The sequence below is a fragment of the Callorhinus ursinus genome, unplaced genomic scaffold (genome assembly GCF_003265705.2).
Source record: "Callorhinus ursinus isolate GAN/ISIS: 27379988/994484 unplaced genomic scaffold, GSC_fseal_2.0 scaffold24, whole genome shotgun sequence".
Classification (NCBI taxonomy): Eukaryota; Metazoa; Chordata; class Mammalia; order Carnivora; family Otariidae; genus Callorhinus; species Callorhinus ursinus.
Genome location: NW_027397086.1, coordinates 16,403,421 through 16,427,440, shown reverse-complemented (window position 1 = coordinate 16,427,440; position 24,020 = coordinate 16,403,421). Strand labels below are relative to the sequence as shown.

Sequence of the window (24,020 nt, the reverse complement as noted above, 5' to 3'; positions counted from 1 at the left end):
TCTCTCTCTCTCTCTCTCTCTCTCTCTCTCTCTCTCTCTCTCTCTCACACACACACACACACACACACACACACACACACACACACGTTGGGTAAGAGGTAGAAGGGAACTCCTCATAGTTTCTCTGTAACTCTGTTAGAATTATTTTAATATAAACAAATAAACCCCAAAACCAGGAACCTTGCTGGACCTGACCCCAGGAGCAGCCTCCCCCTTTCTTGGACGCAGCCTAGAACCCGTTGTGATCCAGCACAGCTGTGCGAATAGAATTTACGCACTTGAAACGCCCAGGAATTCTCACGGACCCTTTAGAGCCGCGTGTGGACTCTGGGCTCTACCCGTGCTGGGGATGAGAACGAGGCTTGGGGTGTGGGCGGCAAGTCCTGCGCGGCAAGCCTGGGGGAGGCTACTGCCCCTCCTGCCGGAGGTCAGGACCCCGCCGTCCTGCTCAGGAGCCCGAGTCAGGCCCCGGGTGTGGAGGTAGCTTCATCTCTCACTGCTGTGTCTCCCAGGTGCCCAGGTCTGTGCCTAGAAGAGACCAGGTCCTCTGTGAACAGTCTTAAGACAAGAGTTTCTCAAAAGCTGCCATCATTTGTCTGTATTTTAAACCTGCCATTTATTGAGTGACTGCTGCATGCCTGATCCGCCCTGAGGTGCTCCTCACTCGCTCGCTGTCTTAGGTGATCCTTGGCGCTCCCAGTAGCCCTTAGTTCCAGAACTTTTTCTCCTCCACTGCTGTCCCCAACCATTGCCATCTCTTCCCTGGAAGATGACAGTGGCCTCCATGCTGGGCTCCCTGCCTCCATCCTGCAGCCAGTGGTTGCTTCGAGAGGCGCACGAGCCTTCAGGGCAGCCCGTGGAGCCTCGGAGTGAAACCCGAAGTCCTGTGCCTTGTTTGCAGGTGCTCCTTAATCACCAGCTGTTGATGGTATGACAGAGATGGTCATGACCATGGTGGTGGTGCTGGGGATGATGATGATGATGATGATGTCAGCATTAGGGTCCTACTCTAGTCCGTGCGGTTGTCCACCAGAGAGGGAAGGTCCTGCCTGCACCTGGAAAGGCCTGTGCAACTGGTAGAACCGTGGTGGTTCCATCCCTAGGAAGCCTGATTTATCTCTTGACACTTGACCTTAGACAGCAGGGGCTTGGGGAAGGGCAGAACGGCATTGCAACCAAGGGGAATAAAGACGTTGGTCATTTCCCTTTGTTTTCCCTTGTAGTTGGAAACTTGGCCAGTTGATGTTACGTCTGGGCCTCCCTTGACCTCCGGGCTCTGGCCTGGGGTCTGATCAGAGCCTGCGCCTGTCAGTGGGCTGGTCCCTTCCTCCAGAGGTAACGTCCTTCAGAGAAGGCTGCAGCCTTGCAGGCTTCAGGGACCCAGGCTTCCCTGCTGGGTAAGATGGTGCCCTTCTCTTGGCTCCTTGGCCCCCAGCTTGTACTAGCTTCATTTGCATCTAGACCCTGCATTCCCCCCTGTTGAGCAGGAGCTGTGTGTGCCCTGTTCCAGCATCCCTCCCTCAGGGAAGCTCTTCCTGACCCCACAGTCTCATCGGATGCCATTGTCAGAGTTGCTCGTGGAGTCTAGGCCTTTGTCTTGAGAGCACGTATCTCAGTAGGTAATTATAAATTGATAGCGTGAAATAATTAAGTCATTACTGCCCGTCTCCCCGACTGTTCTTGTTGCTGTGTGTTCCCAGTAGCAACTCCGGTGTCCAGAATGCAGTAGGCACTTAATAGATAGTACTTGGGTGAACAACGAGGAACCGTGTCTGAGTCCACATCGGGCCCCCCACGGCCTCTCTCAGAATCGCACGTCTACTGTGCAAGGTACGAATACCCATTGAAATACCCACTTCTTTTAACTCCTAGTCTTCTCCAGCAGCCGCCCCTTCAGCTTGGATCCCTGAGCTGTCTGTGGCCTTGAGTAACCACGTTCGGGTGGAAAGCAAATACAGAATTAAAAACCAAGCACCACATGCTAGAAACATATCACCGAAATTGATCTGAGAAGGAAAGTCTAGTTAGGGAATTTATAACATACTTCGTTTCCTGGGAGTGGGATCCTCTTTGTAACATGCAAAGCTATTGGTTGGCATTGGCACAGTCGCCCTTAATAGGTGTTTTATGAGAACACCCCGTGAACAAAAGCAGGGGCGGCCTGTGCCCGAGTTGGCGCCTGATGGTTCAGTAGGCAAAGTTCACCTCCATTGGTTGGGGCCAAGTTTGACTTATTTCTTCTTGACACGTGTAGAGGAAATGGCCATTGACTTGGGTGAGAAGGTGGGTGAGCCCTGGCCAAGCCACTGACCTGCTGTGTGACCTTGGGCAAGTCACTGGGCCCCTCTGGGTGGTTGGCCAATTCTTGGTCAAAGGGGGATGGATGGTTAAGCTGCAGTGTCTCCTTTGCAGGGTTATTGAGAGGATTTGATGTGGTGTGACCATCCATGGAAGATGCTCTGCCAGATTCATCTTCTCATGGACCAGAGAGCTACAAGTCCTTTATTCTTGGTGTGGAGGCCAAAGATTTTTGGAGTCTGTTGTCAACAGCCCAGATCCAGTTTATCAGGAGGGTCCTATAGGTCCTACCTTCCAGGTAGTCAAAACCCACTTACTCACCCCCTTGCTGCCACTCCCCTGGTTCCAACCACCTTCATCTTTGACCTGGGCCGTGGCAGTGACCTCCTAACTGGCCTTCTGCCGGCTTCCACCCTTGCCCTCGGTCCATTCTCAACATAGCAGCCAGAAGGCGCTTTTTAAAGTGGAAGTCAAATTACGTCACTTCGCCAGAACCTTCCAGTGGCTTTCCAGGGTACAAGCCTCAGGCCTTCAGTGGCCTCCAAGGCCCTGCATGGGCCAGCCTCCCTTACCTCTCCCCTTCTCCTCCTCACTCATGACATCCTTGCTGTTCGAGGAGCATACCCTGCACACTCCCGCCCTTGGGTCTTTGCCCTGGTTGGTCCCTCCCCTCCTTCCCCCCACCAAGTCCCTTACCTTCCATTGTTTGCCTAAGGACACCAGCTCTGATCACCTGACTTAAAATTGCAGCCTGTGGCCCCTCCCTTGCCCCAGCACTCTGATTACCCTTCCCCTTTTCTGTTTTCCCCTCACAGAACTGATGACTTTCTAGCATAGTATATATTATACTAGTTTACTCCACCTAATGCTGCTGTCTCCCCCACCTTGAATGTAATCTCTGTGAGGGCAGGGATATATCCCAACTGCCTAGAACAGTGTCTGGTGCCTAGAAGGAGCTCAAATACTTCTGGGATGAGTGAATGACTTTCCCTGACTTGAGTCTTGTGCCTCAGTGGGACAGACAGAAAGTTCAGGTTCAGTTGTGGGGATCCATTGGTTGTTGGAAAGGAAAGAGGTGTGTAAATGAGGCTCTAATTGTTTGGGACCCACTGTCCTGCCATTCTCAGTAAACAGTGGGAGACAGTGGTCCTTTCGACAGGGTCTGGGGCTCTGGCAGGTACATCCCACAGGTGCAGTGCCTCCCGCACGCCTCCAGGTGGGTGCCCTCGGCCTCCCTCACTGCTGAGGCTGAGCGTTTTCCTACCGGGTCAGCTGTACCTGTTGGTAATATAAAACAGTATTTTAATATTCAAACATATGTATGTGTGACGTACGCAGGCATATTTTGGAGTAATGTGCGTTTGATACTTGTGAATATAACATTCATGTGACTTAAGAACGAATACAAGACCTGAAAGGCATTTGAGCATGCAGGGAACTTCTCTCGTGGGTTCCCATTCACTCTTCCCTTCCAAGGGTGGAGAGAAGCCAAGAAGCAGCAAACGTCAGGGATTTGGAATTGTCCACCAGTGGATTTGAGGTTGTCCATCCAAAGCTGAGTACAGTAGGCTTTCAAGGAATATTTGTTGAATGAATAAAGGAGTGATTGATTATTTAAGATCAGTTCTATTTCATCCTGGTTGCCAGTGTAGTTCATTATTCATTTAAGCAACTTCGTGGTCCTTGTTTCCTGAGAAATAATAAGTAATGGATTCAACCTTATTTGCTGAATATTTGCCTTGTGGCAGGCCCCAAGCTGGGTGCTGGAGTCATGGCCATGTGTGGGATGTGGTATTCGTCCAGAAGGAGCTCATGGTCTGGGTGGACATAGGTGCTCCAGGAACTGTGGTCCCCATCCCACAAAGTGGGTGAAGAGTGCTGGTGGCGGGTTAGGAGTGTTGGGGGAACAGTGAACGGAGACACGTCAAATCTGGCAGGGGAGATGGGGGAGTCGCCGATGTGTCCCAAGAGCAAGCAATTTTTGCATTGCAATGGGGGAGGGAGAAGGCAAGATGCTAATTATACCACCATGGAAATGTGCTTCGCCAGGTCTGTCCTGGGCTTGACTGGCTGAGGCACCATCTTGGAGATGCCTTCTCCAAGATGGTGGCCCTCCTCCATCCTCTCAGAGCTCAGGGGACCATGAGCACCCACATTCACAGTGGCACCTCAGCCTTGCCGAGCCTCTGGCTTGGTTCTCTTATCGCAGAAAGGCATTTCATTCTTCGAGATCAGGCAGCCAGGACCCAAGGAGCTGTTTTCCTCCATTGTGCAAGCATGACAAATCATTAATTTTTGATTGATTTGCTTAGAATTATGGGCGCCCCAGCATTCTTTCCGCCGCTGAACAGCTGTATAACAAATGAATATATCAGTGTGCACAAAAGATTGCAGATCTAAGAGAAGCAATTACATTGGCCACCCTCCCCCACCCTCACCCCTTCCCGGGCAGTGAAGGGAGTAAATTTTTACCAGAAATTCCTCAAGTGGCTAAAAAAAAAAAAAAAAAAAAAAAAAAAAAAAAGCCTTTTTATAATTGAATTAAATCTTTATCTCTTCATCTTTTGCAGCAGATTTCCAAACACATACCAGTTCCCCATGTGCTTGGGTTCCATCCATCCAGGAGGAATCTTTAATAATGAAATTTCAACTCGTGAATTAAAACCAAAATGAAAAAACGGGGGGGGGGGAGGGCAAATTCTACCCCTCCCTTTTCCTTTTTTTTTTTTTTTTTTTTTTTTTTTTGGTCACTGCTGTTCCTTTAAGATTTTGGAACCGTACCAGTGCACTAAATGTGACCTCCATAACTTTTAAATTAAGAATTTATGCTGGCTTGAAATTTATGAAATATTTCAGCATGAAAGAAAGCCTTTTTCCCTCAGGAAAATTGAGCAATAAATCACAGCACTGTGGATTTACTGCCCTAGAGCCAGCGAGAGATAGGATTTTTTTTTTTTTTTTTTTTCTTCATTCTGAAAAAAAATGTAATCATATAAGACAGCTTAGCTGCTATCCTCCCACTCTCTAGAATTTTTAATTTCAGCTGTTTCTGCTTGGATTTATTTCCAATATTCCTGCTCGGCTTTTCAATTTCCTCAGTTATTAAATTTTAATTCAGTGCATTAGCATTTAAATTAAAAAAGGGTTTATTTTATCGAAATCGTTGGCCAGCCCCCATCCCGTAGCACACGAATTGCCTGTTTCTGCCATTTGCACAAAATGTGAAATGCAGCTAATGTCCTACAACTTACATTTGCACAAATTCAGAAATAAAATTTCTGGGTTTGGAATAATATTTTCTTTCCAAGAAAATCCTTAATAAGAGAATGGAAAAGAACAACTTAACATTCATTTGGGAAGGAAGAGGAGGGTCGAATGAAACCAAAAATAGCTTTGCCCGGGTCCTACGGAGAAACTGGTATAGAAGGAATGGATGGGGCTGGCAAACGGGGGGGGCAGGTGCCCTTATGGAGAGCTGGGGACGTGGATGCCTGTACCCTCCCACCCCCCTTATAAGCGTGAGGAGGAGGGTCTCTCATGGGCCCACTGTGCCCTGCCCCATTTCACTTGCCATAGCAGGGTTTGGTTAAGGTTGGGTCAGCTCCACGTACAGTCACAGAGATGAAGGGCAGCAGGAGATGACCTGATTTAACTCTCGGGCCTTCCTCCCGTCCTGTTTTTACCAGTGAGAATCTCAGGTCCAGGGAAGGGAAGGAGCCTGCCCGCCGTGAGACCCGGACAGAGCCGGGCAGAGCTGCATCTGTCGGAGCACTTGGTCCGGCGGTAGCCACAGTAGAGTTCCCATTGAGTAAGCGGTTACTACACAGAACTGGCCTGCGATTGGCACCTATTTAGCTATACCACTGTATCTGATGTCGTTTCGACCAGCCCTTTGGAAGAAGCGGCAGAGCTGTGGGGTCTGGTGGACATTCATGGGATGCCGACCTGCAGCACAGGATTCAGATCATACCCTGAGACAGGCCAGGAGACCCCTAGAGACAGTATAAGGTCAGCCCTGCCTCTCGCTAATCTGCTGCGTGATCGGTATTTAGTCCACACTAGGTAGTTTTACACGCGCTATCTCGCCGGTCCCAGGAGATCGGTCCTGGGATTGGCATATTGCCATTTTGCACGTGGGAAAACCGAGGCCTTGAGAGTGCAGGTGGCTTGCCAGGAATCCTACAGCTAGGAAACGGCAGAACCAGGGCTCCAAACGCAAGACCATCTCTCTGATGCTACACCGTGTGCTGTTCACCTTCAGTTCAAACCGGGCATCAGGTCAGGTTACACTGGGTAAAGGTGAGTTTGTGGTTTAGGTTGAATCAGGAAATTGGTGCTGTTAGACCATTCGGAAAATGGCCGTGTCAGAGGGTCAGCTTCATTCAGGCGGTAGGTAGTTGCGAGGACACGGACAGAGCTGGCCTGGCATCTCACAGATCTCTACAATTGAGGGTCAGCGCCCTTGGCACTGTGGGCTTCGGGGGCTGGGGGCTGAGAGGCTGTCCGCAGTTGTCATGGTGGGTCTGCACTCAGGCAGGCCCATGTGCCATGATTGACGGGCGCTGTGATTCAGACACATGGGAGCTTGGACATCTCTCACTTGGGCCCGTTGTCCGTGGATACGCCCACCCGCATCAGCTCCCCGGATCCGCCGGTATCTGGGCACATCACACCTGCCCAGGTGGTGCTCCTCCTTCCAGCAGCTCCATTTCTCCTGTTGCTCCACCTGAGTTTGCAAGGATTTGTTTGGACAACTGTCTGAACATTTTTAGCATTTTGCTTTATAAAAATCGGTGGAAAACAAAACTGAGTGTTGCCACTGGTGGCAAGAAGCACAAGCATCACAGACATAATAAAAGGAAAACGGAGGTGGAGATGACTAGGTGTGCCAGAGACAGAGCATCTTTTCTTCTCCCCAGCCCCATGTTCACTGTCCACATGTGGTTGACTCTGGGTGAAACTGGGAAGGAAAGGACAGAGGAAAAACACACACACACACACACACACACAAATATGTGCGCAATGCTAGAAATACATGTCCAGAGTTGAGTCTGAAAGATGAGAGATCATTTGGGATTTTACAATTTTTTTTTTTAAGCTCTCTGGGGCAGAATTTCCACCCCTTAACCACTTCTGCCTCTTCTGATATGAAGATTAAAAGAACTTCTTCCCATTCACTTTCCGTCGAAGTTTTGAGGAATGCAAGATGTTGGAGGGAGGCGGTAATTGATCCTCTTCTTTTGCTCCCAGTGAAATGATATGCAAACCATTTTCCGCTTTCTTGTTTCTGCCACTGAAATAATACACCAGCATCCCATTAATTTTCCCCTGCCAGGCCTCACATTTCTACCTCCTTGTTTGTCCTTCGTCTTTGCATTTCCCTCATGCGGGCAGCGGGGGCTGTGTGGGACATTGACAAGAGCCAGTCATTTCCCGATCGGCTCTTCTGAATGTTGGTGGGAGAGAGGATGTTCCAGAGCTGAGGAAGGTGGGCACGGGAGTGACCCAGACCTGGGCATGTAGCTGTGGGCTGTTGGATGAATGACTTAAAATTCTTTGACTCTCGTTGCCTCACTTGTAAAATGGGGATATTGCGTACGTGTGTTGGGGGACCCATCAGGAGGGTTGAGTAAGAAGCATTAAATGTGCATACACTGGCACCCCAGGGAAGGTTAGCTAGGGGATCGAGTCTGGATACCCCTGGGAGCCAGGCTGGACGGCTGGGTGTAAGACAAGAGGGAGCGGTGGGGACTGTGGAGAAGCAGGCATGGCAGCTGTAGCTGACTGTGGTCATGTGTGACTGAGTGCTGCTTTCACTCCCTGCAGTCGGGCCGCCTTTTGGTGAAATCCTTTTATTTTTCTGTATTGACTGTTTGAATTGAAGTCCGCCATCTGGTTTTGCCAGTTTGCAACTTCTTGAAAACACTCGTCAGAAGGTAGCTGCTGTCGTTTTTATTTTAGATCCGCAATCCTGAAATTCAAAAAACTTGAAAACAGGAAGATTTTTTTGTAACTGATGAGGTGGCAGGACTTGACCTGAAGGGAGAAGAGACTAATTCTGTCTTCATTTATCCTCCATAGGGCTGACTGCATGGGTTTCACTGTGGAAATACCACTGTGCTTGAGTCTGGGCTTGGGGGCAGGGTGGGTGGGGGGCTACCCAGATCCTGCCAGGGTTGTTTCAAAATACAGAACACACGCGCTACATTACCTTTCTAAACTTGGAAGGATTCTGAATTTGGAAACATGTGTGTGCCAGAGTTTGGAACCTGCGTTACTCTAACTGTGATTACTGTTGTTATAAATGCTTTGACAAAGCCAGGGAAGGCATCTGCGACCCGGGCCTTCTTTCCATGTGTACAGCCTCTGCGGCAGAGGTCCCCCCAGCCCTGGCCTTGGGGGTCAGGTGTTTGTCATTCAGTCCTCCTGAGACTTCAGGCAGCTCCCTCCTGGCACAGGGCCTAAGTCTCTCCATCTGAACCCGAATTTTGTGATTTCTGAAATTTTCATTTGGTCGGCCTTATCTCCCCATCCTCCTCCCCAGCCCCAAATAGAAGAGATTAAGAACCGGCACTCTCTTGTCCCTCCCTGCTTAGTGGGGTTGGGGGACAGAATATTTGAACATAATAGGATTTTCCCCCTCCGGTTGGTAGGAATAAATCTGCGGCTACTGTTTTATTGGAAATCCCAGATGAAAATAAAAATGGTGCAATTCAATCTCAGATTTAGCTGGTTACTTACTTTTCACTGAGTCCCCAGGGCCCTGTGGTTGCTGGGTTTGTGTTGGCAGTGGGTGCTCAGCTGGATTTAAAGGGCCAAGCAAATTCCGGGGGTGGGGGGGTGCAGGGTGAGGGGGTAGCGGTGTCCTGACTCCCTCTTACCACTAGGGGCAGATTTTCCCAGCCCGCAAGAATGGAGCAGGGGCTTGTGCTCGCTCTCCCCTCTGTCTGAAGGCTCGTGTTGAGGGGGAGCTTGGTGGGGTGGCAGTGGGTAGAATCTGGGTTTCCCCCCTTGGCTGATGTAGGTGTTTTGGGTTTCTCTTGCAGGCTGACGGAGCCAGTGCAGCTGGAAGGAAAAGCACCGCGAGCAGGTACACTCCCTTTCCCTTGCCCCCAGTTGTACCCCTCCCTCTCCCCATTTCACAGCCAACTGCCATCTCTCTCTGAAAGGGGATGGATGGGTGGTCCAGGCCAGCTCCCTTGGCTGAGAAGTATGCATACTTCCCCGGGGGAAGTGCGATTATGGGCAGCACTTTGCAGCCTTCCTGGTACCCCCTCGGAGCACCCATGAATGCACCAAGGACGACTAGGTCCCAAACAGGCCTTTGGGCGCTCAGGTCGGGAGTAAATTAGAGGTGAAGCACAAGAGCGGGCAGGAGGACCAGGCTTGAATCCCATCTTGCAATCCCCCTGCTGTGTGGTGACCTCCGGAGCATCCCGACCCATCCTGGTCTGGAACCCATTGGCCCAGCTTGGGTCCCGTGCTCATTTTCCTGAACCAGTCACCCCACAGCAAGGGGAGGGAATACTCTGCTTAGCCAGCCTGGGGTTGTGTCCTCACCCTGGGAGCTGGCAGGAGATGGGAGGAGGGTGGCACCTAAAGGAAAGCTGGGCTGTCATTACCAGAGAAGGTGGGAAGCTGGGGCAGCCGCATGACCTTTACTGGGGGCCACCTGGGCACACTGGAGGCAGGAGGAAGGCAAGGGGCAGACCAGAGATGGCGCTCCAGGCCGCACGCACGCACGCACATGAGATGTGGAATAGCTCTTGGATTACCTCCTGGAGTTGGGGGCAGAGGAACTTGCCCTGTAGCCCTCGAACACTAGTTCTTTAGAATGTTGAGAGATTTTTGTGGACAAAAGGAAGTTTGTGGCCAAGCAAGTTTGAAGGACATAGGTTAAACAAAGTCAACAGATTTCTTTGCGGAGGGACCTCTTACTTAGTCTTTCGTGGGCTAACGTGTGCTGGAGGACATCGGAGAGGAGATGCCATGTTTCCCAAACTTGCCTAACCATGGAACCCTTTTGTCGAAGTTCAGCTGTGGAGCAAGTATTCTTGGAACATGCTTTGGGAAACCACAGGAAGCCGTTGCTCTTTGAGAAAGAGTAACATGTTTGGCTGTGTGTTTTGGGAAGATCACCCAGGGACCCCTTTGCAGGGTGGTTTGGAGGTGGACAGAATGGTGGCAGAGATGCCAGGCTGGAGGTCATTGAGATCCGCACCACCCAGCACAGCCTGGCTCCCCCCCCCCCGCCTCCTCATGTGCCAGTCTCCCCCTTGCTCAGTCTGTCTTAGCTACCCTGACCTTCTTTCTGTGTAGCTAACACTCTATGCCAGCGATCGAGCAGCTTTACCTGTAAGGGGACAGATAGTAAATACCTGGTGCTTTGAAGGCCGTTGGTCTCTGTGGCGACCTTTCTCTGCCAGTGCCTGTGCCGGGGTTTGCCGGCCCCTGGCCTCAACTGACTGTCGCCCAAGAGCCTTTGCAGCTGCTATTCCCTTTGCCTGGCATGTTCTTTCTCTGATCTTCTTCTACGTCTTGACTCCATCCTGCCCTCAGAGAAACCTTCCCTGCACCTCTCCTTGAAGGGCCTGTGGCCGGTGTCCCTCCTAGGCTCGTCACGCTCGCTCTTTATTGCGCGTGTTTGTGTAACTTTTGCGACTTCTCCCCTTAGGGTGCCAAATCCATGGGCAGAAACCTCTAGCAGGTGCTCAGTGTTAATGGGACGGATACCCTGAATGGGATGGAAGGAGAAGTGGGGATGATGTAGGGGCTGGCAGTGTGGGCTGGAATGGAGGGGTGGGCCGCCAGGCTTGGGCCTGTGACCGCTGGCAGGGACGCATGGGGCCAGCAGCTGCCCAGTGCCGTGTGTCTCTCTCCCGGGCCCCTGGCTGTGGGGTTTTGTGTGAGGAGCAGTAGTACATGAGGCTGTGGTCTATGGGGGCAGTGGGAGTCCCTAGACTGGGGGCGCCTGGACGTGCTTCCTGGATTGGAATGTCGGACTGGAAGGGCCCTTGGGGTTTGTCTCGTCCCACCCTCTCATTGGACACAAGGGGAGGGACGGCCCTGCTCGAGGTGACGTGATGAATAAGGGGCTGTGTCAGGCCTTGAACCTGCCAAAGCAGGGTACTTTCTCTACCCACCAGTTCTGTGCTTCAGTGAGGGTCTGGCCAGCTTCTCCCACTGTCCTCCGTGTTCATTGTGCACCTGCTGTGATGGATTCGAGGCTAATATAGTCACCCTTGAGTGTCTATAGAAGCGGACAGAGGCAGACCTCCATCTTTTTCTCATGACTTTCATGCGGGGGTGGTCCTTTCCCTTTCTGTTGCATGCATTTCTCCCACACCAGGTCGGAAGACAGCAGACAGGTTCCTCCATAGTGGTAGTAGGTGCCCCAAGCTCCGAACTGAGTCTTACCAGCCATGGGCTGCAGTCGGCGTGCGAAGAGTGCAGGGATAGATTAGCGATGCCTGCCTTGGTCAGAGGAGGGCGAGGATGGCATGTGTGCCGTCTCTTCGCCCTGCCCGACTAGCCTAGGCTTGCACGTACTCAGTGATGGAGCCCCTGTGTTACCGCCCCAGTGCCAGAATATGCACCAGGAAGGGGGCCAGCCCAAGTCTTAGGGTTGTGTGTGACTTGAGACGTAAAGAAGAAATTTCTAATAACGACTACCGTTTCAGTCAGCACTTCTATGTCAGGCTCTGAGCTAAGTGATTTGATTTATTGTTAACTTACGCAATCTTTGTTAGCGGCCCTACGAAGGAGGTACTCTTATCATTCCCACTTTACAGATGGGGAAGCTGAGGCGCAGAGATGTGTACGGGCCTCAGGCCACCCAGTGGGAAGTGAGTGAGCGAGCCAGGACGCCGCCCCGGGTCTGACTTCTCTGATGTGTGTGCTTAACCCCCGTGTCCTCCGCCTTCTCAGGATGAAGTGGTCAGTTAGCAGATGACAGAGGAGTCTCTTAGGGGCTGGGGGCTCTGCCGTGGGCTAGGGGCTTGTCAAGAAGGCAGGGGCTTCGAGGGAGCTCAATAAGTCAGTTTATATCAATTATGTAATTAAAGCTGATGTAGAGCATGTTTGAGACTCCTAAACAGTATCATTGTATCGCGACCCGGCATTCAGTCTGAGAAGTGAATTACGCGTTACACGTCGAGAGAACATTAACATGGGCCTACGCTGAGGCCACTTGTGCACTCGACCCTGGCCTTGGCCTTGTAGGGTTTAGACTTGTCGGCACTGGGCAGAGTGTTAGACGCATTTAGTCCCTGTTTCAGATGGAGAAACACAGGCGTGAGGCTCTGCGACCCTGGCCGGGAAGGACCTTGAAGGACCCCCGGCCCTCTGATGAGGGCCTCCACTCCGGGCTGTGCCACGGAGCACTTGGTTGTTGCGCCGGGGTCTGCTTTCTTCCCAGCGCCTGTCTTTGGCCCAGAACACCTAATTTTGTTACTTCTCCAGAGGGCCTCTGGCTGAGCCCCAAAACCAACAGCATGGACTACTAAGGAATTAGTGTTAAACTGAGGGGGACAAAGAGGGGTGGTGTTTCTGATCCTAAGAAACAACCAAATGTGGTTTGGTTTACTTCTCTGTAACCCAGCCTGAGTCGGTTTTTACAGGACCGGTGATCCCAGCACTGGAGGTTAATGCTGACCTGGTGTGCAGGTTACAGATCACGGCGCGCAACGGCAGCCAAGCCTCACTTATGCTAAGAGGCGTGGGGGCCGTGGGGCCTTAACCCGGGAACATTCTAAAGGAAGTGCGGTTTTTATAATCAAGTAAACGTAGCTGCAGGCTTGTGGTAATGAGTTCTGCCCTTTTTTTGTCAGTTGAAGGTTTTCAGAGCTGATAGGGTTCTGTAGATGAGAGAATGGAGTAACTGTCTCTCTCATTTTGGAGATAGGAAACCAGGGATAGAGGAGGTTAAGGGACTCATTTGTTTGCTGTGTGGACCAGTCGCCTCACAAGCAGTCGGGATCTTGTAGTCAGATTTGGGGCAGGGTGGGGGAGCGATTAGACCCAATCTCTTTCATTCATTCATTCCACAAATACATAGTGCCTACTAAGTGCCAGGATCTGACCTTGGTGCTGGAAATACAGCACTGAACAAAACAGAAATCTTGTGGAGCTCATAGTCTAGTGAGAGTGGAGGAGACGTGATCAATACGTAAATTGTATGGTACGTCATAGGATAAACAGTGCCGCGAGGTGGGTGGAGCGGGGAGCAGGGTGGGGGATTGGGAGAGCCAGAAGGAGTAATGCATCACCAGAAGGTGACATTTGAACATGGATCTGAAGGAAATGAGGGACTGAGCCAAGCAGTCGTTTAGGAGAAACACACTGAGGTGCAGAGAACAACAGGTGCAAAGGCCCTGGGGGCAGGAATGTGTACATTGTGTTGGAGCAACAGCAAGGAGGCTAATGTGACTGATAGGGCTTTGGAGGCTATTGTCAAGATCTTGACCTTTACCCTGTGTGAGATATGGGGAGCCACTGGGGATTTTGAGCAGAGGGCTGGCATGATATTGATTTGGTTTTAAAAGGATCATACCGGCTGCCAGGTGAATACACTGCAAGGGGCAAGATTAAAGAGGTGTTGCCAAGGGTTTGGGATAGGCAGGACCTTAGAAGGTTGGCTTGGAAGTGAGTTTCCGAAAGGCCGTATCTTTTCAGGTCTGAGGAATCCTGTTCAGCAAAGTGTTGTGTGAGTTCTCCATCCAAAAATGCACGCTTCTCCGTGGCTGGTCTGCAAGATTTCTCCCTTGCCTTCTCTCTAGCCCCGCTAAGGGCCAGGCACAGTGTTGAGGAACCCAGACTGCCTGGGTTCAGTTCCTGGGGCTACCCACTGCCTAGTTGTGTGACCTTGGGCTACTTAACCTGACCTCAGTGTCCTCATCTGTAAAATGGGAGTGATATTAGACCTTCACTCATAGTGTTGTCAGTGAGGATTAAGTGTAATAATAATAGTAATATACATACCCTTAGCACAGTACCTGGCCTGCAGTAGGTGTTCAATAAGCGTTTATTTTTTATCACCACCATGCTAGATTCCCTTCCTAGGAGGAGATAGCAGTGGGATGGCGATTGATTTCTTGTCGAGGCTGGACACTGGAGAGAGGACTGGAGTCAGGGATGAGGGTGGGGGTGGAGGGCCGACCACAATCCGGTTACTGTGTCATGTCGGATCACATACAGATCTTCCTTGGTCTCCCCCATTGGCCCTCTGAGGTTGCGATGCTGCCCTTCCTCCCCAAGGGAATTGAGGAATGGGCTTGTCCAAGGTCATAGTAAGATAGCTTCGGGCCTAGCCGCGTCTTGTTCTTCAAGCCAAGATTTTTCACGGTGGACTCTTACTTAATCTGATCACCACGTGTGTGCAGCTGCCTAATTATTATTTTTTAATTTTTTATTGTTAATCACCATACATTACATCATTAGCTTTTGATGTAGTGCCTAATTATTTTTTAAAGAATATCTTCTTGTTGTTTAGCATTTTGGTTTTCAGCCCTGAAATAAAAGTAACCCTAAACAAATTAATTTCATTTGCACAAAAGCTCACAGTAACAGTAGGCCCGATAGTAGTCAGTGACCAGTATGCCATTAGCAGAATCAATTATTTAAGAATTCTGGGTATATTCTAGCCAGGGCGCATCTTTATCTTGACTCTAGGTTTGTGTTGGTATTATAGGAGCTCGGATTTGATTTCCAGGAATGTATATTCTCACCTTACCGAACTTTGGGTGAAGTTGGGCCACAAAAATCATAAATCGCAGGCTGACTCTGGGGGGCCAGTGCTTTTTGGGTGGGCAGAGTTTCCTCTCTGCATGATCTGTTACTGTTAAACCTAGACTCTGCAGATAGGGCGCACTCTTGAAAATTCAGGCACATCCTCAGGTTTGCCCTCCGGAGACAGCCACAGAAAGGCAAACTAATGCACATCAAAACCGGTGAATCGTTTTTGCCAAATGGCACTGTGGCTCTCAAGCTTGGGGGGGTCCAGCGGAGCCCCTAGGGAACCTCTGCTCAGTGCATGCGCCCAGCAGGAGTCTCCCTCTTGTGCTCTTGAGCAGATTCAGAACGTTGTTGGACCCTTGTACTTAACCATTCAAGGCGCTTGGAAGTCTTGCCTTGTCCTGAAGAAACACGGTCTTGAGAATCGTAACGAGGATGACCCAACCGGGCTGCTTCTGGAGGCCCTTGATGCCAGAGGCCCTTCATCTGAGAAAACAACTCGGGAAACTTCTACAGCCTCACCCTCTGTCCGGCTCTGCTTATGGAAGAGAAAGATCCTCACCCTTAGTTTGTGCTTCCTCCAGCTTTCCATGCAAAGTGTGGTGCTTCAGAATGTCCGTAGGCTCCAGACCTACCTTCCTGATCACTCCCACCTGCCCATCCTGCAGTGAACTTGGCTGCAGTGCGTGTAGCTCATCACTGCTGCACGGGGGTGGGTGTGGGTGGCCGTGCCCCCCACTTCTTCTGTTTTCATAGGGCTCCAAAATTGCCCCACTGCGTTCATTTATGAGTACTCCATCTATGATGGCCTGAGAGCCGATGTTTTTCATAGTTTGACCACACTTTCCACATTTTTGTCTGGCAAGTGCTTGGTAAGGATGAGAGAAAAGAACTTAACACTGATGGAGCCCACTATGTCTGTGGAGCCAGGCTGGCTGCCTTAGGTGCATCTCTGCCCTCGAATCTCCTAAACAACCCTTAGTGGTTCCTCTTAACTTCCCCGGCTTACACGCGAGGAGAGGGGGGTGTAGGCAGGTTAGGAAGCTTGGCAACAGCCCGGCTTCTAGTTGATCACCCCCAGACACCTCAGGAGGACCTGGACCGGGTCAGGGGCATGTTGGCAGGCCAGCAGCCGGGTGGCTCTGGGCCTCAGTTGTCAGTGTGGGCAGGATGATGGGAGCAGAGCGGTCCTCTCGGGAAGCTTCTTTACCTCTCATTCCAAGGAGACAGCGGCCAGAGGCGCTGGGTGTCAGAATGGCCTGGGGGGACAGTAGCAAAATCACAGCCTCGGTCACAGCTTTACCCGGAGGGCTGCATCCTGCTAAGTGTTGGAGTTTGTGACTTGACAGCATCGTTCAAGACTCCTGCTTTTCTCTATTTTAGGTTTAAATTAACCAGGGAATTAACTCTTAATATTTAAATCTTCACGCTGCCTTTCTGAACTGCAGTATTACCCAGTGTCGTGGCTGACTGACAACATACACTGAAGAAAATTAAGTGCCTAAGAATTATCTCAAACTAATGATATATTTATGCATTGTAGGTTATTTTGAATTTCTAGACTGTTAAGAGTTCTTTAATAGGTTAATAGTTTTAATCTATTAATCTCATCTTTTCTACTTGACTATTTATTAAAATATATCAGTGATACATGACAAATGGAAGTGCAGATAATTCTGAGGGTTATGAAGGCATGGGTGATGATGTGAAGGTTTGAAACACGGGTTGAGTAGTAAATACAGAGAGACGCAAGGCCTCGTTACCGGGGTTTGTGGAAAGTGGGGTTTTTGCTGTAGGTTCTCTCTCTCGGTCCTTCCACAACCTGGTGGAAGCAGCAGCTTTTATCCCTGTTACGATTCCTGTCCTTGTCACTAAAACCAGGAGACTCTGTGTCCATAGGACACCTCTGCACACGGCAGCCATTTTGGAACGTGTCAAGGAGAGTTAGAGGTCGACAGTGAGCATAAAGCCCAAGCACTTTCTCTGTAGCAGATGTGGAACCCCTCGTTCCTTAGTTTTATCGCATTTCTCTGTTACTGTGTTAAGCATCTGTCATGTGCCCCGTGCCGTCAGGATGCTGAGGATACAGGAGGAGACAAAGGGGTATGTACGTTCTCCGTCTTTTGGGAGTTTCTGGTCGATTAGTCATGATTTTGTTCATTCATTCAACAGGTGTATTTTGTTTTTTTTTTTTTTTAATCGACTCTCCTTTTGAGAAGGGAAAAACAAATCATCCAACTGATGAAAAGCCCAGTTGTTGGCGTCAGGCAGATCTGGGTGCATCCCATTCTGTCACTAGAAAGCTGTGTGACCGTGAAAAAGTCGCTCTGTGTCTCTGATCCTCAGTTTTCTTATCTTAAAGCAAAACTACCTAGCATATATCAGGCATCCAGTGGGATGGTGCATGGGCGCGGAGGGGAAGCACATCACAGCCTCTCAGGATGCCATAGCTGCTCTTGTCCTCAATCCCCTTGTTACGACATCATTGCCATAACCACCTCCACCTTCATGCTGACATATGCACCTCTTGTGGCTCTCTGTGTGTGTCGTTCAGCAGATGTTAGCTGCTAGGGGCCAGGCACAGGGATACACGAACAGTGGGGTAGAGCCTTCGTGCCTGGAGGACTCGCTCAACCACATGGAATCAGAGGGCAGAGTCAGAACAGGAGCCTGTTAGAAGCAGAGGGGGGCATTCCCAGAAACCACAGGGGTGAGGCTGCAGGCTCCGGATGGGTGTCAGAGAAGCAGCCGCCCTGGGAGCTCAGCACCCCGTCCTGGGCCCCGAGGGCCTGAATCTGCCGAGCGATATTCATCATGACCGGACTCCATCCTTGAGAGTTGGTGTCCTCTTGCAGGACAGATCCTCACTTCGGGCACCTTCACCTTTCATGTCTTTACATGTTAATAATATCTCAGCAAAGGCGGAGGAGAGAAAGAGTTGGTGTCAGAGCATCCCCAGGCTACCCTATTCTGGCATGTCAGGAGGAAGGAAGAGTGTGTGTTACATTTGAGAAAATTCCCGCTGGGGAGGAGCAAGATAAGTGTGTGGCCCTTCTGGAATAAGCCTCAGTGTTGGGAATGTGGCTCCCGTGGAACATCCCCGGGCCATGGGATGCTGAGGGCCAGGGGGTGGGCCTTGCCATCTTAGGTTCTGAACATTAACGGATGCGGTTAAACCATCGATGTTCTTTGCGGGTCAGGGGGAGAGAGAGGGACTCCCCGAAGGCCGTGCTCATACCGGCCTTTCCAGACTCACTGCTCGGTGCCTTCTGTGAACAGGCTCCTACTGATGGCCTCCCCCACGCCAGGTGCAGCTGTGGGTGTGGGGATGCAACAGGGAATGGACGAGAGAAAGTCGTTGTCCTCGTGGAGCTCACGTTGCAGCCGGGAGACAGACGGTGAAGGGGATGAGCGGTAACGTGGTAGATAAATGTAGGGTGAATCGTGAGCAGAACGAGTAAAAGCAGGGAACAGGGCGAGGGGATAGGAAAGGCTGGGGTGAGCCGCGTGGTGGTTTAGATCAAGCAGCCAGGATGTCTCCATGGACCCTAGGACGTTTGAGCTCTAATGTGAGGGCAGCTGGGACGGGGAGGTTACTCCAGGCAGAGAGGAAAGAGCCAGGGCAGAGGCCCCAGGCGCATGTGCTCAGGGCACAGCAGGGAGACTGGTGTGGCCACAAGGTGGCGTGTTAGCTGGTGAGGCCAACGGGCTCCTGGGGCGTGTCCCAGGGAGCCCCAGGGGTCAGGGCTGTGGCTGCTGTTCTGGGTGAGGTGTGGGACTGTGGTGGGTTTTGGGGCCTGGGGTGACACGACCTGGCTTGCTTTAGCAAGGTCACTCTGGGTGCTGTGTTGAAAGTTGACTTCGGGGCGTCGGGCAGGGGTAGGAGCGGGAGACTGGCTGTGTGGTTGACAGCAGGCCGGGAGGCCGGGGAAGGCAGCTGGGACCAGGGGCTGGTAAGGAGTAGTCAGATTCTGGACCAAGTGACAGGATTTGCTGATAGACTTATTAGTATGGACGGAGGGAGAGGGAAGACAGGTTAGTTCTAGAGTCTGGGCCCGAGAAGCTGGAGGGTTGGAATTGCTCCTAATTGAAATCGAGAAGTGTGCGGTTATTTGATTGTGGCGGTGTGGACTGCAGGGTTTAGCGGGAAGAGCCCTGGGGTAGGAGTCAGGATTGTTGTCTGGACTTGGGGGAAGGGCTGTAGCAACAGCTCCAAGTTGGAGCCTGTTAAATATGGGCGCTTCTTGGGCATCCAGGAGGAGGCGTCTAGCCGGTAGCTGTGTGTGTAGGTCTGGAGATCAGGGGGAGCCCCAAGCTGGAGACAGAATTTGGGATTCATCATCACATCGTTAATATTTAAAAGCCTGAGTCTGGATGAGATCGCTTAGGGAGTGAGTGTGGATAAAGCTGGAAGAGGTTCTAGAACGGATGCTTGGGGCATGTCAGCGTATAAGGGTGAAGAATTGGTGAAGAGGAATCAGCAGAAGACAGAGAAGGGGGCAGAAGGTAGGGGGCCCACCAGCTGAGCACAGAACCAAAGGGAGCCAAGAGTTGGACAGAGGGGACAGGGAGGATCATCCGAGGTTGCCGAGTACAAGAAGGCACCATAGGCTCTAGGAGCATGAAGGTCGCGGGAGGCCTTGGGAAGAGCAGCCCTGGTGGAATGGGGGAGGCGTACCTCATTGGACTTGGAAGCAGTGCCAAGGAGGGGCCTGCTGACACCTGTCAATAGGTAAGAGTCCTTTGCGGCACTTAGATGATCGGGAGGTGGGCACAGGGATAGCGTTCGGAGGACTTGGTGAGCGGTCAGCCTCCGCAGCAGGGTGCATGCGGCCCCTGAGGTCATGGCTCAGGTGTGTGTTAGTTCCTTTAACACCTCGTGCATCCATGCATTCGTGGAGAGTGTATTTAAGCTCAGCTTGAGGCTACTTAACCCTCATTCCTAATGAGTGGAGTCTTTTAATGAAGTTTTATTCTAGCGGGAGTTAACCAAGTCATTATTTACACACTGTGATTAGAGCTTTTCCACCCACCCTTAACATTGTTTCAGGTGGCTGAAGTACCGGGGTGAGTAAGCGGGAGCCTTTGCAAGAGGTGGGGTGGTCCTCAGGCCGAGCCTTGGGGCACAAATGGAGGCACTGCTCCCCTAGCCTGTGCAAGGAGGTGCATACACCCTGCTGGGTAGAGGTCTGGCCTCTACCACAGCCTCAGATTCCGGCGCACTTGTCATGCGGATGGGGAAACTGAGTCAGGCAAGGGCAAGATGATGTCCAGTGTGCTGAGAACCTTCATAACCACTGTGACTTGGTAGAGCTTCAATCATTAGCATTTTTGGTGCAGTGATGGAGAATTACACCCAGAAACAAAGCTGTCTGACTCCTGGCCACATGGCATCCCCTGGAACTCTTCCTCCAACGTGGCCAGAAATGGCATTTTGTCTTTGGGCCCCAAATCCACTGATTATGTTGTTTGGTTGCACTGTCTTAGGCTGTCTGGCTTCGTGGGAAGGGCACCAGGCTAGGAGTCAGAAACATGTTTCTGGTCACTGGAAGTTGTGTGACCTTGGGCATGCCCTTCATTCCTAAGGTCGATTGAGTTCCTGCTGTGCCCCAGGCCTCTTGCTCGGGCCGGGCTGTAGAATGTGAACCAAACAGACTCCAGTCCTGTGTTGGGCTTTGGTTTCTGCATCTGGCTCCAGGGCTCTCGTGAATGCCAGATGGGCTGGGCTGGGTTGAAGCACTTGAAGAACCATCTGGTAAAACCCAGAGGAAGAGGTCTGCTTCTGAAACTTTACCAGGCATTGTGTGCGGGCACGTCAGATGGGCCACACGCAGCGTTGGGGATGAGTAAGAAGGAAGCAAAAGAAAATGGAGGGGAGTGGAGCGTAGCGGCTTGCAGACCTCATCGCCATGGAGCAAGTTCTCCAGGGTTAGTCTGACAGCACCAGTTTCCAGTGGCTGCTGTAACAAACTGGGGAGCTTAAACCAGAAACTGGTTCTCTCTCAGTTTTGGAGGCTCCGGGGGGGGGAGACTCTATTCTTTGCCTCCTCCAGCTTCTGGCCGTAGCATTCCTTGCCTTTTTGCTGCATAGTTCCATTCTCTGCCTCTGTGCTCATGTTGCCTTCTCCTCTTCTCTGCCCTGTCCCCTGGGGTTCTGTCTGTCATAGCCCCTGTGTGTCTCTTCTGAGGACCCTTGTCACTGCATTTAGGACCCACCTCGGTAATTCACCGTGACCTCGTCTTAAGATCCCGAAATTAAACACGTCTGCAAGGAGCCTTTTCCAAATAAGGTCACGTTCATAGGTTCTGGGGTTTAGGACGTGGGCATATCTTGGGTGGGGGGGGCATCACATACCCCACGACAGTCAGTAAGAAGCCTGTGTATACATACGTCAGGCTAAAATCAAAGAGGGAATAGGGGTCTTGGAGCCCCATTCAACGCCACCTTCTTTATTCGGGCCTCATGGGTGTTTCTGGGCCACTGCTGTGGAACCCCGAGGCCTTCAAGGAACACACTTTGAGAACCATTGCCTTAATGAAGGGTCAGCGCTCTTGGGGATGTCCTTGGGCAGGGATCCACTTGGTCTGGCTTCTCTCTTGGGATTCTGGCATGAGCAGTAACCCGTGGTCACAGACGGTATGTACTTACAGAGAAATACCCTTTTAGTGCCCGACTTTAGATTTTTATGTTGGAAGTGTGACTCAGGTTAAATATAAAATTCATAGCATATCTTGAGCAACTATTTTGTAGTTATCTATATATAAATCTATTTTACAGCGACACAAATAGAATAGATTATGGAGTGTCAGCGTGGAGATAGATTCCGAGTGCTTTTTCACTAATATACCTAATGATTCGTGCTGAGAATATCCAAGGGCTCCACTGTACATTTAAATGGATATAATTAAAATAATGAGCTCTATTTTAAAAAATGATATATGAAAAAAAAATTTTTTTCTTAAAAGAAGTTAGAAGATGCTGCACCACTAATTCAAAGTGATATAAGTACTTCAGTGATTCCATTGTTATTAGGACACCTAATTAAATGCAAAGCACCCGAGAAAAGCAACATTTGGGCTTATAAATCTAAAGCATGAAGCCGGGAGAAGAGAAGTTGCCAGTGTCCTTGGCGCCGTCAAGGCTGGGGGGGGGGGTGTCCCGTTGAAAGGACTGTCTGTGGGCGACAGGCTGGCTCCCGTAGCTCCCAGTATAAGAGTCTCCTTTGGGGGCCAGATGGGTGTTCGGAAAGGGGGTCTCACTCCCCCTCGAGCAAGCAAGGAAGGCTTCCCAGAGGCGGTGTCATCGTGCATCAGTGACATTGTCATGGCAGCTGCCATCCCTGCAAATCCGCTTTGCCCTGCTCCCTGGCTCATCTCCCACTCCTGCGCTGGCAAGGATCACGGTCCTTCTTGTAACAGACAAGGAAACTGAGGCTCAGAGAGGCGGTCTAGCCCAAGGTCGCAGGGTGTGTGGATGCCCAGACTGTCTGATTCTAAAAATTCCTCTCTCCCACCAGGACATCATGATGGGGGGAAGGGGAGTCCTTGAGAGCAGGAAGGGATACTGAGTCTGTTCAGGTGGGACGGGTAAGTGCTCGTAGACCTTCAGGCTCAGCTTCCGAAGGTCGACAGTGAAGAAAGGGGGAGACCGTCTGTTCTGTCCCCCTTCCTTCTTTGTGACCTCAGTTGCGGGGAGGGCAGGCAGGTTGGACCTTTCGCCTCCAGGGAGCCTCTTTGCTGTTCGGGAAGCCTATCTGCCCTGTCGTTGGGGCTTAAGCCTTTGTGCAGTCAGGATCAGGACAAGCCAGGGCCAAGCCAGGGTGAGTCCTCAGCTGCCTGCCTGCCCGCCCAGCAGCCCCCCTAAGACTTGTGGGCTGGCATTCAGGCTCCGACAGGGTCCCCAAGTTCTGCCCCCGTGGACTGGTTATTAGCATCCGCATGGGAGCAGCTGTTTCAGTAACTGTCAGCTGTTGCCATCAGCGTGAGCATCTCTGCTCTGTGAGTCGCTCTAGACGAGGTCCTGGATTTACATTTTTGCGATCGATCTTCACAAGACCTTTTGAGTGGACATGGCGCTCCCTACTTCACTGATGTGGAAATAGGCTCACTCAGGGTCACCAGCCGGGATGTGATAGTGATAGGATTTGAACCCCTGTTGATGTACAGTCTCCACAGCCCCTGCAATGACGTCTGTACCATGTCGGGCCCTTCCCCTGCGTCCTCTGCATACTTCCCTCCCCTGCACCCCGTATGAGACAGTAGACATGTGTAAACGTCCCCACGGGGGCCAGGTCCCTTGCAGACATTGCCTTGTCTCTGCATCAGAGTGCTGGGGGGCAGGTGCTGTGTTTGTCCCCGTTGTATGTGTGTGAAGACTAAGGCATGGAAAGGGGATTGGAGTCACTTGAACAAGAACCCACAGCTTGAGAGCAGCAGTTGAAATTGGCCGTGGGACTGTCCGGCTTCAGAACCTTCCGTCTGAGTCCATCACATCCTGTTCCTGCCGGGCTGTCCGCTCACCTCTGTTCTGGTGCCCCGGTGCCGGGGAGACCTCCCCCACTTCCCCCAGGATGTCCCCTTCTGTGGCTGGCTGGCAGGTTGTCCTCCCTCCTTAAAGCCATAGCTGCCCCCCGGTAACCTCTCAGATCTGCTGGTCATGCGGCTCCTGGGGCCTCACTGAGCTAAGAGGCCTTTTGGCCCTGTGACGACTTTAAAGTGGGGGACAGGTAGGCTTGCTCCCTTCCCAGCGGGTGCTGGTCGTCCGCAAGGGGGCTCTAGCTCAAGATAGCCCCCTTGGAGGAAGCCCTGCTCTCCCACTAGCACCTTGGTTCTAAGTCTGTTCGGAATGCAAAAGGTCAAGAGTGGGTGACGTGGGGGCTGCCCCAGGGGCAGGTGGGCAGGTTTCCCTCTGCAGGTTTCCCCCTCAGCTGCAGTGCACTGTGGCTAAGAACCAAGATACCCGCATCCTGTTTTGGTCCCACGTCTTCCTA

General features: G+C 51.4%; 1 protein-coding gene across 5 annotated transcripts in view; it reads left to right on the top strand.

Annotated features, from left to right (window-relative positions):
• The window catches only part of ZNF618 (zinc finger protein 618), a 177,777-nt gene that overhangs the window by 89,728 nt on the left and 64,029 nt on the right, over positions 1–24,020 (top strand). For all 5 annotated transcript variants that reach the window (XM_025888298.2, XM_025888297.2, XM_025888303.2 and 2 more), the window contains exon 2: positions 9,345–9,388. In XM_025888298.2, coding sequence (XP_025744083.1) covers positions 9,345–9,388 — 44 coding nt within the window. The remainder of the gene's footprint in view (positions 1–9,344; positions 9,389–24,020) is intronic.